Source organism: Henckelia pumila, chromosome 1 (genome assembly GCF_033568475.1).
Source record: "Henckelia pumila isolate YLH828 chromosome 1, ASM3356847v2, whole genome shotgun sequence".
Classification (NCBI taxonomy): domain Eukaryota; kingdom Viridiplantae; phylum Streptophyta; class Magnoliopsida; order Lamiales; family Gesneriaceae; genus Henckelia; species Henckelia pumila.
The window spans coordinates 88,167,648-88,182,636 of NC_133120.1; the positions used below are offsets into that span (position 1 = coordinate 88,167,648).

Below are 14,989 nucleotides of genomic sequence, written 5' to 3' on the forward strand. Positions count from 1 at the left end.
ATATCAATTTCAAAGTGATGAAGTATAACTAATTTTTAATACAATGCTATATTTTGAAAAAAAAAAAACATACATGTAATATCAGTCCGCAGTTGTAAAAAAATTCACCTTCTATCCAGATAAAATTTGAAAATGATGCTCTCCCGAACCCAACAAGAATTTCTCAAGTTTGGTCCCAAACGTCAGGTTTCAAAGAATAGAAGATGCACCATCACTCTCCCTAATTCGTTCCCGATCGATTCCATACCACACGAAATTTTAAAATACAAATTTACAACATTCAAAAAAAATATTTACAACTAAACTCGGAACTCTCGCTTCAGCATATGGATAAGCATCCGACTTGAGCTATGGACCTCATTTTGTCTAGTCTGAAAATATAAAGGAATAGCAACATACTTCAGCCCCTTTACAATACAACCATTTGAAAGAGCATATAATTCATAAATGAAAATTAATCATCGGAGTCAAGATTCAATATCAAGCAAAAATAGTTTCTGCCTATATGAATTTACAAATAAATAAAAGAAACGAATTTTAACAGACATATTGCGGAATAGTCTACATTTTGTATCTCAGACAACATTGAGGAGATGATATTTGTAACACATTATATGGTTCCATGTAAAATTAATCCAAGAACTACCTCCTAACTATGCAACGATTGACTCTAAATTATGTACAAAGAGGAACAAAAACTAATGCCCAGTAGAGAAATTTGAGCTGCATCTTGCTTCAGTAGCTATGCACAAACTGAATTCAATAACAGCCAAACCGAAAGATATGAGATCCAAAACGAGCAATTTGGATATCCTCATGTAGTCCATTGGAAACCCATTACAACTACATAACAACATAAAAAAAAGGCTCCAAAAAATATAGAAGATAGTTACATTGATCTTGTGTATTCTCTTGTAGTCGATGAATGCTTGCCCTTAACTATATATAAACCCTCTCTTGCACCTAGTTCACGACATAATTTCAACAGATAAATAAAAAGCTACAGCACTGTTAATCAAGCAACTTTGTTTACACATTATGAAAACATAAAAGAAATGGCAACCCTCTCGGTATTTAAACACCAATTTTGTTAGAATAGTATTTCAAATCCAACCAAAAGAACTCACAAATGTGCGACTTCCAGACTTGCTCTTTAGGGCAGAAAAATTGGATGATACAAAGGGCTTGATTTTGGAGAGTTATTCTTTTAGACTTAATCTTCAGAGGCGACGAGCTTTCTTTCGGAAACTTCTTATTTCCATCGAGCTTGTGTAGAAACAACTCAGACTAGGGCTGATTTTGGGCCATGCGAATCGGGGATCGATCTAATCGGACTCTTATGTCAAAGCTATACGTCATGGCTAGAACTCCATGTAATATGAAATCCTTTGCTTCCCATGGACCCTCCATCCTCCTCTCAGGCTGAAAGACCATAGAGTAAAAGACCAATTAAGGTGTTCTTGGCTTTATTGCTTCCATGGAGAGCATTATTGAGCACAAGGGTAATATCAATTATTTAGCTTTAAAAAACTCTTCTTTCCATGACAATAATTCAATATACACAAAATGGCTAGTTGAATAATAAAATTATTCACTTTAATAATAGTCATAACTATCCACCATGATAGAATTTAAGATAAAAAGGAGGACAAAAGAAACTAAAACAGAGAGTAGTTGGGAAAAACAAAATATGATGAAAAATGACACCATAATTGTTAAAAAAACTAATTTTTTCCATAGAACTCAAAGTCTTAGGAGGTGGTTCTAACCATAGTTTCATGCTATAACACTATTCTTAAGTTGCAGACTAGGAAACACATGCATACCTAAAACTAACATTCGAGATGTATACTTACATATATATATTGATGGTAATTAGACACTAAAAATCCATGAAAAAGTACTCCAAGACAACGAAATATAACTATACCACCCCCGAGGGATCTTGACCTTGGAAACTCGCGGCACTAATATCTGATTAGAAACACTGTTAGCAAGAGCTTATGTTGGGTAACCAACAATAATAATATACTGTAATATCTGCAAATGTTATTAAACCATTAACGATATTGGGTCGTGAATTCTTCATAAACACTTACAATTTCATATATTAATGGATTTAGGGCTTCTGGCCATGGCGGAGCGTTGTACGTACGGCAGAGCAGATGAGCCAGAAGTGGAAATTCGAGAGTCATAGAAGCGAAGATATGAATCCACGCAAGAGATAGAGAAAAGTCACCAACAATATCGCTCCAAATGGGTGCAGATTGAATCTCAATCGGGGTCCTGCGGCGGCCTGCCAAATCCAGGAAACGGAAGCCCAAGCTGCTCCGGAGAAGGAAGAGGTTAGGGTTGTGTCCGAGGAGAAGGTTTATATCTGCAAATTTCGCAAATTGTGGATATGGAATGGAGAGATGAGTCAACGAGACACCGAAAGAAAGAACCTATCGAAAAAGAAAGAGATTAACGGTTTTACCAACATTGAGAGGGTGGAGTTCCAGGGCTGAGAGCTACTAATCCGATTCGGCGGCCGGAGGAATGTTGAATTCGGGTTGTTTCTGCTCACCAATTCTCGATCGATCGGCGTTGGAGTTGTGCTGGGTCGAAGGGGCGACGGGTTGGGGCTAGGGATTTTCGGATTGGGTTAGATTTCCTTTCTGTGTTCTCTCCTCTTAAGCGTATATGTATATATTAATTATTAATTAATTAAAAAAAGAAGATAAAAAACCCTATATGTATATGTATTTAAAAAAAAAAAAAGAGAAACAACAACAGTTTTTAAAACCGTTGTCATAGACCCCTAAAAACACGCTAATATACAACAGTTAATTAAAACCGTTGTCGTATGTCATAAAAACCCGTTCATAGACAACAGTTTCAAAAAACCGTTGTCTTATGCCCCCAAAAGACAACGGTTTTTAAAAAACTGTTGTCTTTTTTATTGAGAAAACGCCCAAAGACAACGGTTTTGATTAAAACCGTTGTTATTGGGTGAAAGACAACAGTTATGGCATAAAACCGTTGTCGATTGAGTGTTGTTGATTAGTATTTTTCTTGTAGTGCCTTTGTTGATTCTTTATAGAGCTTACATAGGTGCTCAGGGGTTCGACAAATATGTGACCAATGTCCTGGAGTGTCACATCTATAACAAACACTCTCAGATATTTTTGAGTGATTTTTATTTCACTCGTATTTTCATGCTGCATTTTTGGTGTGTGATTCGTGACGTTCTTTTGAGATGAGTTATTGAAATAACTATCTCGATTATTTTCATATACACGGCCATGACCACGACCACGACCGCGATAATTTTTACGTCCACGCCCACTTTCTCGACCTCGTCCACGACCAAAATCTGGTCTATGCCTTTGATTTTGGTTTTCATTTTTCATTACGACATTTGCTTCAGGAAATGCCGTTGATCCAGTGGGTCAGGATTGATGATTTCTTATTAACAATTCGTTGTTCTTTTTCGCCACAAGAAGACATGCAATGAGTTCAGAATATCTCGTAAAATCACGCACTCTATACTGTTGCTGTAGAGTTATATTTGATGCGTGAAAAGTGAAAAATATTTTCTCAAGCATTTCCATCTCTGTGACTTCAAGTCCACAGAATTTTAATTGCGAGACTATTCGATACATCGCAGAATTATAATCACTGACTTTTTTTAAGTCTTGGAATCTCAACGTATTCCATTCATCACGGGCGGTCGGAAGTATCACTTCCCTTATATGCTCAAATCTTTCTTTCAACCCTTTTCATAAAATCATTGGGTCTTTTTCTGTGAGATACTCACATTTCAACCCTTCATCAAGATGTCGGCGTAAGAAAATCATTGCCTTTGCTTTATCTTGTGAGGTTGATATATTAATTTCTTTGATGGTATCACTTAGACCCAATGAATCAAGATGCATCTCTACATCGAGAGTCCATGACATATAATTCTTTTTTGTGATATCGAGCGCAACGAATTCAATCTTTGCCAAATTTGACATGGTGGTACTAGAAATATAACAATGCATTTTATTAGTTAATTTCCATTAATATGATAATACAAAATAATGGAAGAACGAAGATTACAAGTGCGTGTACAAATAGAGAAAAAATATGTGGTGAAAAATCGCTGGTGGTGAGTACAAAACTCGTGAGCATGATGATCATAATCGTTATGAAAAATAGCCTTAGAAATGCCATCATTTTTATCTTCAAAAAATCGAAGAGAAATTATTTTGAGAGAAAGAGTGAATTTGGTGTGATTGAAAATGAGTTTGAGTGAACATATTTATAGGGCAAAAACTAGCCGTTTGTTACCGTTGGGGTAAGAAAAAATCGAGTATGTGTTGAATAAAAATTCGTGATAATCATGTGATGCATATAATGATAATCATAATTAAATATACGCAATAAAATATATATCATATCACGTTATTATAAGGTCAGTGTCCTAGACAACCTCTTATATAATAACATGAAATTATATATTGATATAGTTAGTATATATACATAATAAATATATATCATATCACGTTATTATAAGGTCAGTGTCATAGACAGCCTCTTATATAATAACATGAAATTATACAAATATAATTAGACAATAAAATTATATAAGCAGTAATGTATAATCATATCACGTTATTATAAGGTCGGTGTCATAGACAGCCTCTTATATAATAACATGAAATTATACAAATATAATTACACAATAAAATTATATAAGCAATAATGTATAATCATATCACGTTATTATTTTAAAACCTTAGAGGCTTTTATACTTGTCGTATAAAAAAAACTCGAAAAACTCATCAACTGACGATCTATTTACATACACCCATATTATTCCATTATAGATATTTTATATGAATATACATACAATCATATATATATATATGATAAAGAGAAAAACATTACAAACCTCGACTTCCATCTATTATGTAGTTAACTAATTATACAATATAAATTAATCTATATAAAATCAAACATGATTTAAACTGGTGATGAAATGTTTAGATTATTTGTGAATCTATATTTTTCATGTGATTTATTGTCTATTGAGTACGTATTTTCTTAAACCGGGAATATGAATTTCTTGAAAATACTTTCTCCAATCTATTTTTGTCACGTCTATTTCAAAGCTTAGTAGCTCTTCTTCGGACATTTCTTGTAATAATCTCCGAGTATTTCCTGTATGGAACCTGCACAACCCCAATCAAGCCAAGTTAAATCCATATATTTTTTAAAAAAGTATTAAGACATAAACCATATATAAAATTACCATTGATCGTAATACATACCTTCCTTTAATGAATCCCACGAATTCGTACATCTTGCAAAGTTGCTCGGCATATGCAACCTTCGCTTTGCAATTTTTTTGAACTAGTTTTTCATCGTCTGTCCCAACCGCGCCATTTGTCGACCTGTAACGCTCCCATATTTCGCGTCGTGTGTGTTCGGAGAAGTCAATGAAGTTGTCGAAACACTTCATCTTCTTGATCATGTCGCTCTCACATTTCGAATTGGGTAGAGGTGTTGAAGCAAAGTACTCGTGGATCATGTCGAAAAAGTCGCAAAATGGCAAAGGGTTTTTCGCAGCGGATGCCACATGGTACACATTCAGTCCCGGTTTTTCCATAAGTCCATGCTTTGCAATTGCTGCAACCGTGGTATTCACCACCATATCCACTGGTATCTACACACATAAATTAATTTGAAGTAAACTTATAAACAAATTCAAATAAATAATTAGTCGTTACAACTTATAATATTTATTGCTACTTACAATGTCCATGCTAACTTTGGGATCAGCCAAATATGCTGGAAGTTGGCCTTTGCCAAAAGAAAGAATCACGGGATCATACATCCTACCAACCATTAATGATTCAACCATAATAAGATATTAAAAAAAATCTTTGACTTAATTATATATAACTTAAATGAAAAATAAGTCGAGGCGGGCGGAGCGAGTCGAACCGAACCTATTTCCTTGTATCCATCCGGGGATAGGATCTTGGTAACAACTTTCAATAACAGAGGGTCTAATGATGAGCACAGGCACGTCTCCTTTGATTTCATGGATAACCATCTCCCCCATGGCTTTTGTCATATGGTAAGCATTAAACCATCCAAAAAAATCTGCTCTGTTACATTTGGAGAAAAAAAATAAAATAAAATGTCGTCGTATAGAACTTTGGCTTGCATGCATGCTTGTCCAATTCCCTTTTAATTATGTATATATATATATAATTTCATTATAATATTTCTTTATATCGTGAATCTTTATGCTCCAAAATTTACTTGTGCAAATTAAAGCTAGTCATCGTATGTCATGTCCGATTTTGATGGAATATAAAAAAATATGAAATATTGATTAGAAAAATATATCTTCAGTCTATAAAATTCGTTTGGTTCAATCAAGTGCGACATCCCAACTGTTAACTAATGTTGCGTACAGTATCTAGTATTATCATACCTTAAATATGCATGCAAGTTGCCCTATAGATAATCATTAATTAAGACTATATGGCAACCTAGATATTAAAACTCGCAAATTAATTTTTATGGAAATTTTCTTAGACAAAACTATAGCGAAGTATGGTTATGATAAAGCAGTACAAAATAAAAAACACATTAATTCAAGTTATATATATACACGAAACATGAGAAATGATAAATATATATAGACACACACACACACAACTAATAACCTTTCTTGTCCCAACTTTTTCAAGTATTTGGTAGCATCGATGACTTGATCTTGATCAGACGACGTGCACGATCTCCTCGACAGCCACGACTCGTCGCCTAAATCTAACCGAGGAAACGAACACGAGCCATTGATCTCATTGTGATCATCCTCCTTACTTCTCACATTTTCTCCCATCGTCAATGGCTTTTCCAAGATCATCCCCTCCCTTCTTCCATTGACATATGCTGCAAATCGATCAAACACGAAGACGTACATTATGCGCCGTTGAAACAGAAACTAATTTTCGACATGTCATATATAGGAGTAAGTACATATATATATATATAGTTACGTACGTACCAGTGGATATATGGACAAGAAGTTTGAGATTCTTGCATGATTTAGCAAACCTCATTAATCTTTGAGGGGCATTGGCATTCAACTCAATTAACAAGTCATACCTAAAAACAAAAACAAAGTTAATTTCTGTTATAAGACATGTTGATTAATAATCCATACACACACAAATTACCTGTCATTCAGAGTTGTGCTAGCTGCAGATTGTATAATCACATCTACTTCCTTCCTTATTGCATTTGCAGAGTCATGATCCATTCCGAGGTTGGGTTCGGTGATATCTCCGACGACGGGAATCAACTTGTCCCTTACAAACGAAGCATATGACTTCCCATGTTGTTCTTGCAGACATTTGAATAGCTCGGAGGTTGTAATCTACATACATTTGTGCGTATGTCGCATACATGATACATGTGACATCCAACAATATATTAATTCTGAGAGACTTGACAAAAATCAATACCTCTTTTGTCAATCTGTCTAATGCAGCTTCCTTGTTCTTTTCCTTGATTAATACAAAGATCTTTCCCACTGGCGTCGATCTTAATATCTTCTCCACCAGAACTATATATATATATATATATATATATATATATATATACACCAAGGTTGAGATTATTGAAAAATTAATATAATATTCATAATTGGTAAAAAAAAAAAAAAATTGGTTAACGATCTTTTTAATAAACATTATATAGATATATGCATGATCATAAAATGTTGTAAACAACGGTGCCAAAAAAAAAAAGAGTAAGAAAATTAAATTAATTGTACCTTTTCCGACAAGACCTGTGGCACCGGTGACAAATATGTTTTTCCCTTGGAAAAACTTAAGGATCCCTACTCCGCGGTGGTTCTCGCCGTACTCTTCCATCAATGGCAGCTCCGATTCGAGAGGGTGGCGGAGTATCCGACACGGGATGTCGAAGGAATTCCCGCGCCCATTGACAGCCATTTTTAAATTATAGTTTCGTGCCATATAATATTTTTTGTTACTAGTAGTACATAAAAAAGAAAGCTTGGTTTTTCCATGGTTCATGGTAGGAAATTTGTTTGGGAAGCGAGAGAGCTGCAGGCTCTGGATTGGTGACATGCTTTAGATTTTAAATATTTTTTTTCGGTTACTAGTTAGAATTGGGTAGGCGTTATTTTACGAGTGATTTAGGCTTGGCGCCGTGTTCCCTTTTATAGGCACTGGACAGAAATGTTGGGATTTAATTATTAACGTCGTTCCGCGGAAATGTACAGTTGGCATATATGAGCATTTTATTTTCTCGTGCAATAAAACATATTGTACACATTTTTTTTTAAGTTTTTATTTTTATTTCCTTGAACATAAAAACGACGGCCTTTTAATAATTTTCTTACTGGTCATCTGGGGCGGCTACATTAAGAGGCAAGAGAGGGCTGCCCTCCCTTGATTTTCTTTTTTAGATTTTCTTTTTTAATACCCTTACATGTAAAATAAATTTATAATTTATGAATATAGATTATGAATCAAATACGAAAATACAAGAGAGGGCAAAAAAACTTTAAGTTATTTTTTGTTATTTAATGTACTGTGCAAAGTGATCCGAAAATTTGTGGCTTATAATTTTTAAAAAATTGAAACTAACACTAAGTTTTTAAACCTAAGCAGAAATGAGTTTAAGTTTTTAAACCTGAAAACAACTTTTTGAAGCAGGAATTGTTAACTTACAAGATTGTGAGTTTAAATTTGATTTTAACAGTCGTAACAACCGCAATGAAGAAAATTTTTTTGCTGTGAAAATTAATACGAATATTATAAATTACTTATACTGAAAATATATATTTTGTAGTTTTTCGATTGAAGTTATTAATAATTTTAAAAAAATATCAAGTTGTAGGGGTATATTGTAAGTTAAATTTAAAATCTAACAATATTATTTACATAATTGGAGTACTATATTTAAATTTTTGTTATGTGTGTATATATATATATACATATATATATTTGTGATCTTTGGTTCTCCGTCTGCCCTTTCTTAATAATATTTCTGGATCCGTTTCTGCTGGTCATCGAGACAAATGCGATGTTGAATTTGAAAGAAGTTGATTTGCAAGTTACTTACGTAATTCTCATATTAGCGATTTATCAAGAGTCGAGATACATGCAGTATATATATATATATATATATATATATATATATATATATATATATATATATATATATATATAATTTTGATTTCAAACTCTTTGTCTTTCAATGATATAAAATAATGATTATTTTTATATGTTAAATATATTATTTAATTTGACGTTGATGTCATATTAACGGACTAAATAGTTATCTTCTTCATTTGTCATGTAAATCATACAGTGTGTCATGAACCGCTGGTTACAATTATGAGTTGGGGATGTGGTGGAGTCATAGATAAAATTGTTAGTGTGAAATATAAATGGTATTACTTTCACCTATATATGAGTAATATATATATATAGTTCATCATACTAACAAGTAGTATATTTTCAGAGATATATATATATATATATTACTAATATGATTCACCGTACGTAGCTAATCATTCACGAGTTCTGTTACAATCAATCCGTTTCTATCTCCATTTATTAGTTTTTAATACCATTTATTAAGTTCAAAAAAAAATTACCATTTATTAAATCTCAATTAATTGGACTGTAGCTAGCTACCCAGGTGACCAGAAAATTCAATTCAATTTTATTAATATAACAAATTTAGAATCATACGAAAGTAAAATTATACATATATATATAATTAGAATGGGTAAACATTTCAAATGATCACATCTCTAGGAGTTGAACGTTGATATAGCAAATTATTAAAAATTTCATTATTTATTACACGTGTTTATTTCGTCGTTAGTTTTCTTAGGACATGCATATTTTAATTTCATTCTTATTACCAAATTTTTTATATATAGGAATTAAGTGCCGCATTCAAGAAGTAATTTATGGTCCTCGAAGTTAGGGATGACAATTTACTTCGAATTTGATGGAGAATCCGATACCCAACTCAAATAAGAGAAGGTATGGAGGCGTTTTTTTATACCCGATTAAATAAATGGATAAATGGGTATGAAAAATTGGGGATCTCGTATATGGGGATGGAGGATGATGTAGTAATATCATACCCATACCCAATGGCGGACCCAGGATTTTTAATCTACCCGGGCTAAAATTCTAAGCTCCTGCATCCTTTAATATTTTGAATTAAACTATCCGGGCTACCACCAAATTAAACCAAAATTATTCAAAAATTTTATATACAAAATTTAAAAAAAATTCGGGCCCGCCCGGGCTAAAGCCCGGCAGGGCTTAAACTTGGGTCCACCCGTGCCCATACCCGACCCGATATCCGATTAAATATAAATATATAAATATATATATACATACATACATACACATATTAATTTATATTAAATAAATGCTAATTTACTTTTTTTTGTTGAATTATGTTAGTTAGATGGAACAATAAAAATTATTAGTATAAAACTAATGCTTTTTTTTAGTAGTTTTATATTTATATAATTCTTAAGTTGTAGATTTTCTTCTATGTTTTATTTTTTTATTGTTTTCTTAAAAATTTTGGTATAAAAATCTAGTAAATAAGTATAGTTTTATCAAAATAATTCAAATTTGGAAAAATATATTTTTATGGAGTAGATACAATAAATGGGGATATGAGTAGGATATGGATAGCCGATCCTCCAACGGGTATGAGGATGGTGATGAAATTGAATACCCGATAGGTATGGGGATAAATTTAATAAATGAATATGGGGATAGAGACACGATATCCTACCCATGCCCGACTCATTGTCATCCCTACTCGAAGTTGTTCCATACTTCCATTCTTACTTGCCCTTTTCTCTTTTTAAAAAAAAAATTATATATATATATATTTATTTGCATAATTTTTTACTTGAAGTTGTTCCATAAATTTTATATACTAGTGTTTAGCCAAAAATATAAAATTATTTTATAGGTCCAATACGAAGAGAAAATCGAAACCCAGTTCTTTAAGCTTCACAACCCAATCATTACGGCTCATCAACACAAAAAAGAGTCCAAGTCCAATAAAGAATGGCGGCGGCAAATTGGAATGAAAATTTCACTCAAACAATCGCGACCAAGTCAAAATCAAATAGTGGAGAAAAAAGTGGGAGACTTGGCCTATTATGAGTGGTAATGGAGTGGGAAGTTATGACCAATTTCAAACAAAAAGCATCGACGGCCTCAATGGGAAGGCATTCACGACAATCCAACAATTCCAACCTCAAAAGCTCTGAATTTTCTCAGCAATATTTCTACACAATTTCAATATTTCATCATTGTTCTTGTAGTTTTTCAGATTTTCAGTATATATTTCCAGTCTAATTTTGTAGTTATTCAAACTTTCCAGCATCATCTTTTATGTTTTTATGATAATCAATTGTCATTTTCGAATTCTCAGTAGCAATAATGAAATGTTCGATTGCTATTAATAATTCGTCTTCAATATAATTTGTGTTCTTTGGCATATAACAGGAGGAATTGAGACCGATGACAAAACTGAGGCTTTTGATTTTAGAAGTTAGATTACATTTTTATTTTTATTTTTATATTTTGGCACGTGTGTGCCTGACACGCCCGCAATACACCACTCGAACCATTTTTATGTGCAAACAACTAGTTTTTGATTATTTTTGAATTTGAATATAAGATAATAAGATGTATAATTCAAAAAATAACTGTTGTTAACTAGAGTAATGTATTTCTAAAATGGAAGAGGATTTGAATTGGCTTATATTAAAAAAATCGAAAGAATTGAATTATGAATAAGCACCAATAGGCAATATCTCTATTTTAAAAAAATGTTGTTTTGTTGTTTTTTTAGAATATAAACAAACAATTCCTATAAAAAAAATTAAATGAATATATGCATGAAAAAAAATTAGGGCTTCTTTCTTTCATTAACTCTTGATAACTATTTGTAGCTAACATATACAAAAAACAATTTAAAAAATTCCTCAGACGATGAGATAATTTATATTAATTAAGTTTATAACGGGTGGAAAATAAATATGCCTTACGTACGTACATTCAACTTGAACATTAATTTTTGAATAGAATGCAGGAACAAACTTGTTGGTGGTTTGTCAAATATATAATTCAATAATTAATATATCAAACTTTGAATTTTCGGTGGCATTTGACTAAGTGCAAGTGGAAGATTGAATTCTACGCAATAATATATAATATATAATAATATCAACTATTTTGCATCAATATCAACTATGTACTTAAATGAAAATTGTCACATTAATTTTTCCATCTACTTTATTTGTACTTTTTTTTTTCTCATTTTCAATGGAATTAATTCACGAATCATTTCAACTGTTTTTATATATACAATTATAATGTAATTGTTTTATGGAGTACTTGAGATCATATTGATTTCATTTAAGTTAAATTTTGGAAATCCATTAATTAGATGATGGAGATCCATTATATAGCTAGAACAATGAAAAATATTTAAAAATATATATCATATTTTTGGTCCTGCATGTTAATCTGAAAATAATTGATTTACCCTTGAAATTTGATTTATTATATATTATGTGTTCATTTATTTTATCGGGTACAGTTCAGCTGAGCAAGGTAATGGTCCCCTCAATTGACACGTCTCCCGCTATTCTTTTGCCCTTCCTTTTTCTTGTTTGAAACTTTAACCCTTTCTCTTTCTTCTTTACTTTTTTTTTTTTTTAACTATAAGGTTTAATATATATATATATATATATATATATATATATATATATATATGTTGTGAAAAAAATAAAAATTTATGATAAAAAGTAAAAACTCCAAAACTCAAAATATATCAAACTCTACACTTTAATTATAATATTTTTTCTCTCAACTCAATTGTATTTTTAATCACAAATGAAGACCTATTTATAGATCCACATTTGAGATTAGTACAAAAATTAAAACATCATCATCTACATCATCACACACTAATTTTTCACATTTTACAACTCAATATTCAACATTCAACATTCAACATTCAACTTTAAATAATAATAACAACAACATATTTTCAACACTCCCCCTTGTGATGATGATCGTGATATGATGATTGTCTTCATTACGTGTTTTATACTGCCTCGTTAAAAACCTTAATAGGAAAAATCCAGTGGGATAAAAACCATAGTAAGTAAAAAAGAATGCAGCCACGTAAACTCCCCCTCATGTTAACATGAGTGATTCTTCACATATTCCGTAGATTGCGCATCCCAATGTTATATATATGTTTTCAGAATATTGTCGTAGGAAGTGCCTTTGTGAAGAGATCTGATGAGTTCTCACTTGATTGAATGTAACAGATATCAATATCTTTGTTCTTCTCAAGTTCTTGAGTGTAGGCAAAGAACTTTGGGGGGATATGTTTGGTTCTATCACTTTTGATGTATCCTTCTTTCATTTGAGCAATACATGCAGCATTATCTTCAAACAGCGTTACAGGCTTCTTGTCTACTGATAATTCACAAGAAATTTGGATATGTTGTGTCATTGATTTTAGTCAAACACATTCACGACTTGCTTCATGTAACGCAAAAATCTCAGCGTGATTTGATGAAGTTGTTACGAGTGTTTGTTTCTGTGAACGCCAAGAAATTGCGGTGCCTCTACGAGTAAATACATATCCGGTTTGGGAATGTGTCTTATGTGGATCAGATAAATATCCAGCATCGGCATAACCAATGATACTTTGATTGGTGTCTTTTGAGTACAAAAGTCTCAAATCTGTCGTTCCTCGTAGATAACGGAATATATGTTTAATTCCGTTCCAGTGCCTCTTTGTTGGATATGAACAGAATCTTGCCAATAAATTTACAGCAAAAGATATATCAGGTCTAGTGCAATTTTCAAGATATATAAAGGCACCAATGACACTTAGATATGGTACTTTAGGACCAAGAATAACTTCATCACTTTCACATGGACGGAATGGATCTTTTTCTATGTTTAATGATCTTACAACCATTGGAGTACTTAATGGATTTGATTTATCCATATTAAAACATTTAAGGATCTTTTTTGTATAATTTGCCTGGTGAACAAAAATTCCACATTTTTTTGTTCGATTTGCAAACCCAGACAGTACTTGGTTTTTCCAAGATCCTTCATTTCGAATTCTTCCTTCAAGTACATCATAACTTCTTGAATTTCTTTATTCGTTCCAATGATGTTTAAATCATCCAACATATACAGCAATAATTACACATCCGGATGTTGTTTTCTTGATGAAAACACAAGGGCATATTGGATCATTTACATATCCCTTTTTCATCAAGTGTTCACTTAGCCGAGTATACCACATTCGACCGGATTGCTTCAACCCATATAATGATCTTTGCAATTTTATATAATAAAATTCTCTGGGTTTTGAACTTTGTGCTTCAGACATCTTAAATCCTTCAGGGATTTTCATGTATATGTCACTATCAAGTGATCCGTATAAGTAAGCTGTAACAACATCCATAAGACACATTTCCAAATTTTCAGACACTGCCAAACTAATCAAATATCGAAACGTAATTGCATCCATAACAGGAGAATACGTTTTTTCATAATCAATTACGGGCCTTTGAAAAAAACCTTGTGCAACAAGTCTAGCTTTATATCTTACTATTTCATTTTTCTCATTTCGCTTTCGAATAAAAACTCATTTGTATCCAACAGGTTTCACACCTTCAGGTGTGAGGACTATAGGTCCAAAAACATTGCGTTTATTTAGCGAATCCAATTCAACCTGGATGACATCTTTCCATTTTGCCCAATCTAACGAGTTTTACATTAACCAAAAGATTTTGGTTCATGATCATCATTTTCATTTATGATGGCATATGCCATATTATAAGAAAATATCTCATCAATATCTTCTATATCTTTTCGGTTCC

The 14,989-nt window shown here is 32.2% G+C and overlaps 1 protein-coding gene across 1 annotated transcript; it reads right to left on the reverse strand.

Annotated features, from left to right (window-relative positions):
- Nucleotides 1-4,915: 4,915 nt before the first annotated feature.
- Nucleotides 4,916-8,181, reverse strand: LOC140874811 (fatty acyl-CoA reductase 2, chloroplastic-like). Its single transcript, XM_073278230.1, has 9 exons — nucleotides 7,820-8,181; nucleotides 7,509-7,609; nucleotides 7,221-7,420; nucleotides 7,049-7,149; nucleotides 6,708-6,933; nucleotides 5,979-6,140; nucleotides 5,783-5,864; nucleotides 5,298-5,692; nucleotides 4,916-5,198 (listed from the first exon to the last, which is right to left on the reverse strand). Exons 1-9 carry the CDS (start codon nucleotides 8,136-8,138, stop codon nucleotides 5,045-5,047), a joined length of 1,740 nt encoding a protein of 579 aa, XP_073134331.1. The 5' UTR covers nucleotides 8,139-8,181; the 3' UTR covers nucleotides 4,916-5,044.
- Between the last annotated feature and the right edge of the window lie 6,808 nt (nucleotides 8,182-14,989).